The 13,138-nt window shown below is 49.9% G+C and overlaps 1 protein-coding gene across 6 annotated transcripts in view; it reads right to left on the reverse strand.

The window, feature by feature from the left end:
• Positions 1-13,138, reverse strand: part of TRIM67 (tripartite motif containing 67) — a 50,463-nt gene that overhangs the window by 11,216 nt on the left and 26,109 nt on the right. For 5 of the 6 annotated variants that reach the window (XM_042960393.1, XM_042960396.1, XM_042960395.1 and 2 more), the window contains 3 exons: positions 3,562-3,657; positions 2,287-2,409; positions 1,131-1,241 (listed from right to left, as the gene is read on the reverse strand). In XM_042960393.1, the coding sequence (XP_042816327.1) occupies positions 1,131-1,241; positions 2,287-2,409; positions 3,562-3,657 (330 nt within the window). The remainder of the gene's footprint in view (positions 1-1,130; positions 1,242-2,286; positions 2,410-3,561; positions 3,658-13,138) is intronic. The other variant, XM_042960397.1, reaches the window with a different exon arrangement.

Raw genomic sequence — 13,138 nt, forward strand, 5'->3', positions numbered from 1 at the left:
TAAAAGGGCAATAATTTAAATGTAAAGAAGAACCTGCTATCTAAAGGTATCAGGTGGGGCACTCGGGTGGCTCAGTCGGTTGAGCGTCTGACCCTTGATTTCAGCTTAGGTCATGATCTCATGGTTGGTAGGATCGAGGCTGGTGTGACAGTGCAGAGCCTGCTTGGGATTCTCTCTCTCTTCCTGTCTCCCTACCCCTCCCCTGGCCTCTCTCTCTTTCTCTCTCTCTCAAAATAAATACACATTAAAAAATATGAAGATACCAGGCCAAACCGTTTTGTGAAGCAAATGCGCAAAAGCATTCTTCCTTATACTGCTTTTGTGAGATCCAGTACTTTGCAAAGTGAAACATACTAGCAGTTCCTCCCAGGGTCTGAAGAGAGCGCTTCCTGTATCCCCGGAATTTTGAAGCTTGCTCCCCACAGTGTGTCCTCGCCCTCCCCCCAAGTTGCTCCAAACTGTCCCTCCATTGCACTCCCAGCTCCGCTGTCTTCCGCTGGAAAGTCCTGCTCATTCAGACACTTACACGTGTCCCTGTCGAGCCATCCTGTGAACCCTTCGTGGGGACTAGTGAAGGGGGCCATCATTTCCCCATAGATGGAGGGCTGAGCCCCTGTCACTGCCCTGTCCTCTAGAGATGCTCGTGGCCCTGAGTCAGCCTGGCTGTTGGAGGGATGCCCTGGCAAGCCTGCATGGGCTCTGCAGGCAGCAGCCATCTGTCCAGGCCTGTGGCACTCTGCACATTGAAGTAATGGGCCGTGTGGATTCTGCTAACTCACTTCCTCCAAGCCTCCAGCTTGTTTGGCAAAGACTGTCCTTTCCCATTTGTGGAGAAAATGTTGAGCTGGGGTCTCTGGAAGTCAAAGCATAGATGCACGACACGTTGGCCCTAGGGATTAAGACATTTGACCTCCTTTTTTAACGAGGGCACAGAATCAGGGTCACAGCTAGTGAGAGGCAGACGAGAGACGAGAACCTGGGTCTTCTGGAATCTCTGAGCAAGGGAGAATCTACTCAATTCCAAGCCACTGGTAGGGACCGTCCTAAAACTCCGGATAGCTTGGGAAGCGGTGGTGGACTTGGAGGCAGGAAGCCAAGCCTGCCTGGGTCCTCCCAGTGCGCAGGCTCACCTGTAGGAAGCCAGAGGGGTCGTTCTCCTTGATCACCTCTAGGCAGTACTCCATCAGCCCGGTTGACTGACGCAGCTTCAGTGTGCAGTGATTGATCTGGTCCCAAACCATCTGTGATGCAAAGAACCCCTAGTAACCAACTCATCAGAGGAGGGGCAGCCAGGCTGCAGTGGAAGTTGGAGAATTAGCACAGAGAAAGCCCTAGACGCTGCAGCGCTGCTCTGCGCCACCTTGTACCCTCTCCTCTGGCTGTTCTGCTCCTGAGCTCCACGTGCCCTCTTCCTTGGGGAATAAACGGACCCACCGCCCAACAGAACAAACTCTGCCTGAACCCTGGGCACTAGAGAAAGTGCATGGTCTGAAACTGTCCACGTGATCAGTGACCACCTCCTGTCTTACTTTTCATCGTTGGTGGTCGTGGATAACTCCATGGGCTCGGCCTCTTCACTTGGAAACCATGGGCTATCCCCAACACGCATTCCTCCTTTCCTTGAAAGTAATATTTCCTGCTTCAGTTGGGAAATGTCTATGAAATCGGTTGAGCCGTCAAGGCAATGAAGCAGTCCTCTGTCAACGCAGAGCGTTCATGGCACCTGCCCGGAGCAGGAGCCCAACGTCCCGTGAGGGGACACCCTCCCTTCCCGTGGTGGATATTTAACAACGCAATAAATATTTAATAATGCCATAACAATATTGCATTATTATTGCTGATTATTGAATGTGTGAGATGTTAGAGAGGGCCTGAAGAAGGTGACAGAGCTGGCGACCCGAACAGAGGGCGGCCTCACTACGGTCACTGGTCACTACTGCTTTGCAAGCTGAGAACAGGTGGAGTCCCTTAGATGGAAAACAGGACTTCAGAGAAGATAGGAGAAGGGTACCCCTGACCTGAGAACAGCAGGATTCAGTGCACCTGACTGTGGCTTTGCAGGGACAGTGTGGGTGATGGCTGGCTTTGGGGAAAGTCACGTGAGTGTGAGCACGTCCGGGGCAGCTGGTTTATCCTTTCCTTGCCTCATTCATTCATTCACTCACTCATTCATTCATTCATTCTCTCACCCACCTAATATTGACCCAGTACCTACTGTGTGCTCCAGTCCACTCGCGGTGTGGAGGCCACGATGGGAAACGAGGGTGTCGTCACCCGGGGACGTACCTTCAGCTTATGCTCTCTCTCTTTGGTGACCTTGGTGAGCAGCTTGGCTTTCTGCCGAGTTAAAGCATCGACCAGCGCATCACACTGAGCAACCAGGCAGGCTTCGTAGTCCAGTCCGTTTTCCTGGGGGGAGCAGAGAGCTTTAGACAGAAGACATGCTGAAACCCGGCCAGTGCTAGCCGCGAAGACGTATTTCAGAGAAGCTTTCCCCAGAGTCATCTGTAACATTACTACATTGGAAACAACGTAAATACGAATCAGGAGAGGGTACCATGAATCCTGGCACACCAGTATGGTGAAATATCCGGTAGTCGTTCAAACCTCGTCCGTTGAGAGTTTTTAACGTCTTGGAAAATGCTCATGAGGGACTGGGAAGAAAACAAAAGGGGGGCTACAAGTTGCACACAGCATAATTCTGTCCTGTGTGTGCGTGCACACGTGTGTCTACATTGCAGAAGAACGCGTCAGAATGGTGAGGTGGTCACCCAAGGGGGGGAGATATCGGTGAACCTTTCCGTGGCTCTCTCACTCTCTACTTTCCAAAATTTCTATAATACATGCTTTTGCTTTTTATAATCGGAAAGCAGGAAAACAACGGAAGACTGCAGGATCTCGGTCAGTCTCACAAAAGAATCCTTCTAGGTCTCAGAGATCAGCAGGGATCCGGACCTCGTGCTACGGCCTCTGGTGAAGCTCTCACACCCAGGAACTCAGAATGTGACCGTGTTTGGGGACAAGGCCTCTGGAGAGGTGATGACATTACAATGGAGTCATTCGTGGGGGGGCTGCTCCAAGATTAAGAAGTCGGTGCCTTTGGTCCGGTCTGTACGAATGGGCCCTCCACGCATGCACGTTCGTATAGAGCACACGCGTGTGTGTCCTCTCCCCTGCGGACAGCTCCTGAAGCCAGAGACTTCTTGATCTGTGTTGGGCTCAGTACGTGGCACAGTCAACACATTTATGTGGTAAACGATGTATCGATTCCCTGGGTACAGAAGCTCCGTGCACAGATATTACATAGGCCTCCGTGGCCGCATGGAGTGCTGGCCCCTTTCCAGCTCTCGTTCTACGATTCTCCGTAACTGGGTGCATGGGGGATCCCTTTCCAGTATCAGGTGCCACACGACTGTCGGCGGCTTGAGCGGGTGATGTCTGCAACGTCCGAGGCTGTGCAGCAGGACAGTTAAGCCTCCTGTGTTCGTCCCCCACAAGACGCTCGCCACAGGACCCTCCCTTGCTACACGCCCGCCCTCCCCGTGCTGCAGCTCTGCTCACCTGGACCTGCTGCAGGATGTTCTTCAGCTGAACCAGAAACTCCTTTGCTTCTTTTGCCTTATCGGAAACTCCATTTAAGGCCTGTGACAGTTGGGCCTAAAAAGATACCGAGCAGTGAAAAGACAAATCCGGCGTGAACGGCCCAGAGTTTGCGCCGCACCCGAAAGGCTTGTGGGTCTGTGAGGGGCTAGAACGGATCCCGCGTGCCGGAGCCGTATGGACTGGGAGCCCTAAGGCATCCTCTGGAAGTGGGACGCAGCCTCCTGTGGCGGGCCCCTTAGCCCTCCAGAGTCCTCCCCTTGCAGAGGGCAGTGTGGACAGAGGGGGCTCGGAGGGGACACCAGTTGCTGGCACCCAGAGGTGGAACCGCCAGCCCGGATGGAATCTATGGCCTTTTTAACAAAATGCATACACGTGCAATCGAATTGGTCTTTGAACCTAGCTGCTGGAGACTGATGACCTTGATTGTGGCCATATTGACCATGAGTCACATTTTGCTAATTAAAAAACCGAAGACGGGGCCAGAAAGGCCAGGGTCATATCCGGCCTGCCCTTCCCCTCTAGCTTCAGGTCTTTGTTCCAATGTCACCTGGTCAGCGAGGCCTTTCCTGATGACCCTATGAAATAGCCCTCTCCCCTCGCCCTGCTCTGTTCTTCTTTATAACATTCATCACCACCTGACACAGGTTTGTTTACTGACGGTCTTCCCTCGCCCGCACGTAAGCTCCCTAGAGCAGGGACCTTGCCTGGTTTGTTCACCTCTAGCACTGGGCATATGGTAGCACTACATGAATATTTGTGGAATGGGTGAATCCGTGAATGAGATTCTTTTTTTTTTTTTTTAAGTTTATTTCTTTTGAGAGAGAGAGAGCGCGCATGCATGCAAGCAGGGGAGGGGCAGAGAGAGAGGGAGAGAGGGAATCCCCAGCAGGCTCCACACTGTCAGCACAGAGCCCAATGCAGGGCTCGATCCCATGACCCATGAGATCATGACCTGTGCCCAGAGTTGGACACTTGACCCAGCCACCCATGTGCCCCAGTGAAGGTGATTCTTTAGGCCGTACCAATGATTCTCAAAGTGTGGTTCCTAGACCGGCAGCATCGGGGTCACCTGTCATCTGGGACTTTGAAACGCGACTTCTCTGGCCCCACCCTCGGCCCTACTGATCAGAAACTGGGAGTGAAGGCCCAGGAGCCTGGCTTTTATGAAGCCCTCTCAGGGGATCTGATGTAGTTTGAGATCCACTGAACTGTACCAACACAGCCTGGTTGAACATCTCTGGGGAACATGGTAAACGAAGCCATGGAGTGGAAAAGACCACTCAAGGAAAAATGAGGAGAGAGAAGGAGGGAGCCTCAGACCCAGGAAGCATCCACACTCAAGATGAGGTCAGGGTGAGGTCTGGGCTCTGTCCTGCTCCTTTCTCCACTGGCCTCCCCATCCCTACCCCCGCCCCAGGTGGTTTAGGCTCCGCCCCCCACAGGTCACACAGGGGGTACCACTTTCTATTATATATATCTATGCACGAAGACTAGCCAATGGAACTTACGGGAATGACAGAAGGGTTTCCGTGTCTGCTCTGATTTGGCAGCCACCAGCCACGTGTGGCTGCTGAGCACTGAAAAGTAGCCAATGTAACTGAGGAGGTGCATTTCAAATTGTATTTAGTTAATGCTTCACATGTGGCCAGTGGCTGCTGGTGTGGACAGGCTTGGAAGGTTACAGGTCCCAGGATAACTCAGCCCATCCCCAGAAAGCTGCACCCACAAAGAGACTGAGATGTCAGGATCATTCATGGGCCCCAAGAGGATCTTCAACAATCGGGATTTTACTTATTTATTTTTTCAAGATATATTTATTTTTTTTAATTTAATTTTTTAAAATTTACATCCAAATTAGTTAGCATAGAGGGCAGCAATGATTTCAGGAGTAGATTCCTTAATGCCCCTTACCCATTTAGCCCATCCCCCCTCCCACAACCCCTCCAGTAACCCTCTGTTCGTTATCCATATTTATGAGTCTCTTCTGTTTTGTCCCCCTCCCTGTTTTTATATTATTTTTGTGTCCCTTCCCTTGTGTTCATCTGTTCTGTGTCTTAAAGTCCTCACATGAGTGAAGTCGTATGATTTTTGTCTTTCTCTGACTGCCTAATTTCCCTTAGCATTATACCCTCCAGTTCCATCCATGTAGTTGCAAATGGCAAGATTTCATTCTTTTTGATTGCCGAGTAATACTCCATTGTATATATATACCACATCTTCTTTATCTATTCATCTGTCGATGGACATTTGGGCTCTTCCCATACTTTGGCTATTGTTGATAGTGCTGCTAGAAACATGGGGGTGCATGTGTCCCTTCGAAACAGCACACCTGTATCCTGTGGATAAATGCCTAGTAGTGCAATTGCTGGGTCGTAGGGTAGTTCTATTTTTAGTTTTTTGAGGAACCTCCACACTATTTTCCAGAGTGGCTGCACCAGCTTGCATTCCCATACAATAGGGATTTTAAATGCAATTTTATCAGCGTCCAGAAAAGTGTGACACCTTCCTCCCTATTACACTCTCCCAAAGCATGGGGCCCACAGTGGCTGCAACAGTTCCTTCCCCAAGTGGCGGGGAGGCATCTCCCATGAACCTATATAGTCCTTGATGCTGGGGACTTTGTCTTTTGTCTTTGCATTTCTAGCCAGTGATGCCGGCACAAAGCAGGGGCTCAGAAAAGCCTCACTGGCTGGATAAAAAAACAAAACAAAACAGATTGATTGCTTCACTGGAGGTACATGCTAACATGGGACAGATTCCAGGAGACCTATCACTGCTGCGGGCACCCTTTGCCAGCAAGAAGTTCTGAGAGGCGGCATTAGTGAGGGTCCTTCACCCTCCTCCTGGTACTTGGCGCCAACATGGCTCTGTCCCCACTCCATCCGGCCAGCACCGGCCTCCTAGCAGCCCAGCCCACCGCAGGGCCTGTCCACCTGCTTCCTGCTTGGCAAGGAGACCAAGGAGCGTGGCAAGGAGCCCAAGAACAGAGTGATTTTGAAGGACACAAGTGACCTTAGGCAAATACCCAGCTCCAAGGGGAATAATCTCACAGCTTGGTAGACACTGCTTCCAGACCCACCAGCCTTGCTGCCTGATCTTTCCAGCTCCTTCTTCTCAATGCACCCCCAGAGAGGCTGTCCAAACACAGACCATCCCAGGGCCCAGCAGTGTGCTCATCCACGTGGGGGCTCCTATACCCTGGTCTGCTGTTTCCCCACGGAAGAGCCCCTGATGGCAGTGTGAATGCCGGGGGGCATTAATGGAAGTCCCACAAGCACAAACTTGTACTTTTCTTGACCCCCATTGCTCTGTGCATGAAATGGCCACAAGTCACCTCTACTTGCCGGGGGGACAGCATTGTAGAAGCTGGACCTGGGCATTCTAGTGGAAAAGGAGCAAAGGTTCTGGGGGCAAATGTGGAAATCACTTCTCAAGGGACAAATGGTTTATATGTTGGCTATGTATTAGGGGTTTACAGCATATTGTGTTTTGCTTCAGTTTTTCTTTTTTTTTTTAATTTTTTAAATGTTTGATTCTATTTTTGAGACAGAGAGAGGCAGAACATGAGCAGGGGAGGGGCAGAGAGAGAGGGAGACACAGAATCCAAAGCAGGCTCTAGGCTCTCAGCAGTCAGCACAGAGCCTGACGCGGGGCTCGAACCCATCAACTGTGAGATCATGACCCGAGCCGAAGCCGGACGCCCAACCGACTGAGCCATCCAGGCGCCCCGCTTCAGTTTTCCTTAAGACATGTGCTTTTTCTTTTCTACAGGGACTATTTGGAGTGCTAGCAGAGGACATGGACAATTGTCCTTTTCTTTTATTTATTTATTTTATAAAGAACATTTTTTAAAGTTTTACTTATTTATTTTGAGAGAGACAGAGACAGTGTGAGCAGGGGAGGGGCAGAGAGAGAGGGAGAGAGAGAATCCCAAGCAGGCTCCACACTGTCACTGTCACTGTCAGCCCGACTTGGGGGCTCGAACTCACATAACCATGAGATCATGATCTGAGCCAAAACAGAGAGTCGGATGCTTAACTGACTGAGCCATTTAGGTGCCCCGAGAATTGTCTCTTTCTGGTCTGAGAAATAAGGATGGATCGTGTTGTCTCTTTGGATGGTGACTATACCAAACTCTTGGAAAGAAAGGAAATCTCCAGGCAGAAGGTAAAATTTTTTTCATGACTGAATGGATTTTTAAAAAATCTTTGATTCCAGGGTGGTTAACATACAGTGTTATATTAGTTTCAGGTGTACAATACAGTGATTCATGACTGAATGGATTTTAACCCGAATCAAAAAAGTTGCATTTTATGTCTCCCTATTCTTTTTTTTTAATGTTTATTTATTTTTGAGACAGAGAGAGAGGATGAGAGACAGCAAGCGGGGGAGGGGCAGAGAGAGGGAGAGAGAGGGTCCAAAGCAGGCTTGGCACCAAGAGCAGAGAGCCCAATGCGGGGCTGGAACTCACCAACCATGAGATCATGACCTGAGCCGAAGTCAGACGCTTGACCAACTGAGCCACCCAAGCACCCATTATGTCTCCCTATTCTTTTAAGGTTGGAATTACATTCCTGTAAAGTCTCTGAATGGAGACAGGCAGCTTGAAAATATAAGTATTTCCCAGCTGGGTCAAACCAGCTGCCTGCCTGGCCCAGCAAACTGTCTTCACCAAGAGCAGCTTCTAGGTACACAGGGCAGTCCTCTGCCTTCGTCTTCCATATTCTGGATGGCGGTGCAGAGCATTATAACGCATGGGGCACGAGAACTCTGGGCTAGTGTGGTTCAAATCCTGGCTCTGTCACCGGCTGTGTATCATTTTTATTTCTTCCTTCCATACGCCATCTCTTTGTTCTGTAGTGTCCTCTACAAGACGGGGATGATAGTAATAACCCCTCCCTCCAAAGACGTCTTACCATTATGCAAAGACCATGTGAGGATACAGTGATGGGGTGGCTGGCCATTGGTAAGGCAGGAAGAGAGGTCTTAACAGGAAGTGACTCAGTCAGCACCTTGATCTTGGACTTGCAGTCTCCAGGACAGTAAAAAATGAATCTGTTGTTGATTACCTCGGTCTGTGGTATTTTGTTAGAGGGGCTGAAAGAGACCAGGGCGTGAAGTTATCTAAGTTACCCGACTGGAATCTATTATATTTTCATTGCAAATGGCCTCAGAGATCATTCTCATCCATTTGTCATGGGCTCTGTGCAGAAGGTCCTAAGCTGCCTCCGTTTAAACTCGGTCCTTGTTCTCGAACATCCTTGGCTAGACACCAGGGGTCTAGACATGGCTCAGTCCAACCTCTCATTTCATACACGAAAAAACTGAGCCCCTAGTAAAAGGTGACTGTCAAGGAGTGCACAAATGCATTAGTGTATTACCTTGATGGTAGATGGCACAAATTATACGGGTGGTATGCCTTACACACAGTAAACACTCATGAAATGTTTCTTTCATGAAGTTGCCCAAGGTCATACAGCTTGCTAAAAGCCATTCCTGTTTGAATGTAAAAGGTCTAGAACCCCTAGGCGCCCCTCTCAAGGAAAATATTGTCCATAGGCTTGAAGGGGGTGGAGGAATGAGACCCATGTTATTACAGTGTCTATTTGTGTTCATTTAACACCAGCTACTAATGTTTGGAGAACATTTCTCCCATGAGCTGCTGAATCCTTCCTTTTAGCACTAGAGGCCCCACTGCCAAATGAGAAAAGGCAAGGCTCCCAGTAGAACTGTTAGCCCCCATCAACTGGGGAGTGAGGTAGGGCTTTGAGTTCAACGCTGCCCATATGCCCTGATGGGGGAAATGTGTGGTTACATGATGAAGATCACCACTTAAAGGTCATGCCAGGAAACTGAATCCTGCATATCCAAATTACCTTGCGACTGTTGTCTCTCAAACAGCTCTGACCATGTCATTTCCCCTCTCACCAATGGCCTCCACTCCCCACTGAATCACGGTCCAGTCCTTAGCTCAATGTCCAAGGCTCTGGACATTGTCACCCTCTCTGGCGTTACCTCCCAGGGCTCCCCACGTGGTTTCCACCCTTCGGTCAGACTGGACTCAGCAACCCCTGGGCTCCCCTCCTCCTTGCTTGGGCTCCTGCAGTTCCCTCTGCCTCACAAGCTCTCTCACTTCTGCTTTGCCTGCTGTTGCCTGTTAACATCCCATCCATCTTTCCATCCATCCATCCCTCCTTCCATCCATCCATCTGTCCATCCATCCATAAAGACCCTTCCCAAATGCTACCTCCTCCTGAAGTTTTGTGACCTTCAGCAAATGGAGTGCTCCCTTTGAATTCCTCAAACAGGGCTGGCTTCTAGGACATATCTCACTGTCTTTGAGACAGGTGGCCCAGGAGAAGTGCATTAACTTTCCTGTCCTGTTGGCCAGTCCCAGCCCCTGGTGCCTGGCAAGCTTGCCCTGTGCATGTTGTGTGGGCAGCACGATGCCTTACACCTAGAATGTGCTGCATAAATATCTGTGTCAGTGAATTGATTTTGTTCTGGATTTTGTCTGACTAGCTCCCTTGAGCTATTCAAGACTCAATTCTCCCACCTGCTGGGCATAATTAAAATGGCCATGTGGCCACTCTGAACCCACCATTTCCAGGGCACAGAGCCCCATATGGTACTGGGCATTGGCAATCTGACCCTACCCTAGTGACTGAGATGATTTTCATGACTTCTGGGTGTTAACTCTTTCTAGTTAATTGCCACCACAGATCCACCCAAATGTAGCAGTACTAGGTGGGACTTCTGATGTCCTTCCACTCCTGGCTCCTGCTTGAAGACCTGAGCAAACTGCCAACAGCTGGAAAAGCCCTGTCTCATAGCAGCACCCTCCTTTCTAGCTGGCAGACAACAGCTTTGTTTTCCAGTCTTCTCCAACCTGCTAGCCACACGCTTTAAGAGCCCAGTAACTAAATGAATAAAACTGTCCTAGTTGTCAGCCTAAAGTGAGGCTCGGAAAGCCAGTGGTGGGATTTGATTGCCGTTACTATTGAAGCAGATGCAGTGACAGAGCTGGAGACTGGAAAGCCTAGCACTCCAGTCCTTGGAGACAGCTCACAGGGACAGGTGGGTACATGGAGTTCCCAGGAGGGAGGAGTGGATAGACCCACGCAGGGTGCTGAGATGGGAATGAGAATACCCTCCCCACAATGAGGCAGTGGCAGCCAGGCCTCCCAGAATCCTCTAACCCATAAGACCCTTCCTTCCCAGTCGGCTCCCAGGACTCAGCCCCCACCCCCAAGGGGCCAAGTCATAGAGACTTTGATCCACAGGGTGTGAAGGACTGATGCTAAGGGGGAACATGGACAGGGCCCTTAGGTAGAAGTCTGCTTTGAGACAGATCAGACCAGTATTTGCTCTGAGGGGAGCAATGCTGAATGGCAGACTTCTTCTGGGTTTACTGTGGGTCACAGGCTAAGGGGACGCCCCCAGTAGCACAAAATATCTTTGCCGGAAGAACTAAGCAACCAGGGGTTACCCAGACAGCTTCTTTCCAGTGGATGTGGGCCAGGTTTGTGGGGAGTCCCCTGAAGCAAAACAGTTTAGAGGATCACAGCTCTGTCCCCACTGGCTCCCTGTGTTTCTGGCCACTAAGCCAGTAAGGAAGAGACATGGTGTTTGAATGGGGCTCTAGATGCTAATCCAATGCTCTGCTCTATGAGCCTGCCAACCCCAGAACCTCTAGATGGAGGCTACTGCCATGGCCCTGTCAACACTGAAGAATTGTTATCTACGAAGACCCCACCCTCCCTTACTGCCCCCACACAGCATTGATACAAAATAAGAGAATGTTCTGAGAGGATCTGCCTTGTCTTGACTTCTCAGACTCATTCAGTTCCCCTGGTTGTGAGTTCTTAGGCTGTATTAGTTGCCTGTTGCTGCTATGACACGTTACAATAAACTTAGTGACCCACGCCAACACTGGTTTTATTCTCTTACGGTTCTGGAGGCCAGAAGTCCAAAGTGAGACTTATGGGGCTAAAATCAAGGTAAAACCATGGCTCATTCCTTCTGGAGGCTAAAGGAGAATCTGTTTCTCTGTCTCTACCACTGTCTAGAAGCACTACCCCCATCTGGCTCTTCCTTCATCATCCAGCCTCTTGCTGTTGTCCTCACGTCTTCAACTACCAACTCTGGCCTCCTGCCTCCTCTTACAGGGACGCTTACGATGACATTGGACCCAGTTGAGTAATCTAGGACCGTCTTCTTATCTCAAACTCCTTACAAAGTACTTTTTGCCATATCAGGTAACATATTCACAGGTCTGAGGATTGGGAAGGGGATGTTCTTGGGGCCATTATTTAGCCTGCTACACCTGGCAGCTGAATTTATCTTTTCCATGAACACTTTTTTTTTTTTTAATGTTTATTTTTGAGAGAGAGAGAGAGCGAGAGAGCGAGCGAGTGGGGGTGGGGCAGAAAGAGAGGGAGACACAGAATCTGAACCAGGCTCCAGTCCCGGAGTTGTGAACACAGAGCCTGACGTGGGGCTTCTGACAGACTGGCTATAGATGGGAGGTTCCCATGACCTCCTCCTCGAGGTTTGATTAATTTGCTAGAGCAGCTCACAGAACTCAGAGAAACACTTTACTGACTAGATTATTAGTTTATTAAAATGGGATATAACTCACGATCAGTCAGATTGAAGAGATGCATAGGGTAAGGCCTGGGGAAAGAGTGCAGAGTGACCATGTCCTCTCTGAGCCATCACTCTCCCCAAATGTCCATGAATTCACCAGCCAGGAAGCTCTCTGAACCCTATCCTTTTGGATTTTGATGGAGGCTTCATTACAGAGGCATGATGGATTAAGTCATTGGACACTGGCAATTGATTCAACCTCTAGCCCATCTCCCCTCCCTGGAAGTTGGGTTGGGGGTGGAGGAGAGGGTACCAGAGTGGGGAGGGGCTGAACAGCTTAACCCTCTGGTCCCATGGCCAACTGTAGGTTACCTAGGGGCTTCCCAAAAGCCACCTCATTAATGTAAAAGAAACCTTTATTGCTCTCATCACTTAGGAAATTTCTAGGGTTTTAGGAGCTCTGTGCCAGGAACTGGGATGAAGACCACATATATATTTTATTTTTAAATCACAATATCACACTATCATCGCACTAGGAGGGTGTGAGAGGCAGACTAGAGAGGTGGGGGAGGGGCACATGGGCAGCTAAACTCTAGAAGAGCAAACAGAAAAGAGGACTTGCTTTTCATCTGTAAAGGGCATTCCCAATGGCTCTCTCTGCTGTCACTAAAACTAGATGTCCTGTCCCTCAGCCTAATCAAGTGCCCACATCCAGCAAGTCTCCACAGGGAAGTACCACCAGGAGCCCTCTGCACACAGCCCGGCTCAGAGACAGTTTGCTGTCCCTCCTTCCTGTGCTTCTGGGGCACTTGGCTTCCTCTGGACCTGCCTTTCCTACACCTCCTCTGCAGCGTGACACCCCCTCGGGAGACACTAGAGAAGGGATACATTGAAAAAGGAGCTGGATATTCACAGAGCATCTGGCACGCTCACACAGAGGAGGAGG

The sequence above is a fragment of the Panthera tigris genome, chromosome D2 (genome assembly GCF_018350195.1).
Source record: "Panthera tigris isolate Pti1 chromosome D2, P.tigris_Pti1_mat1.1, whole genome shotgun sequence".
NCBI lineage: Eukaryota > Metazoa > Chordata > Mammalia > Carnivora > Felidae > Panthera > Panthera tigris.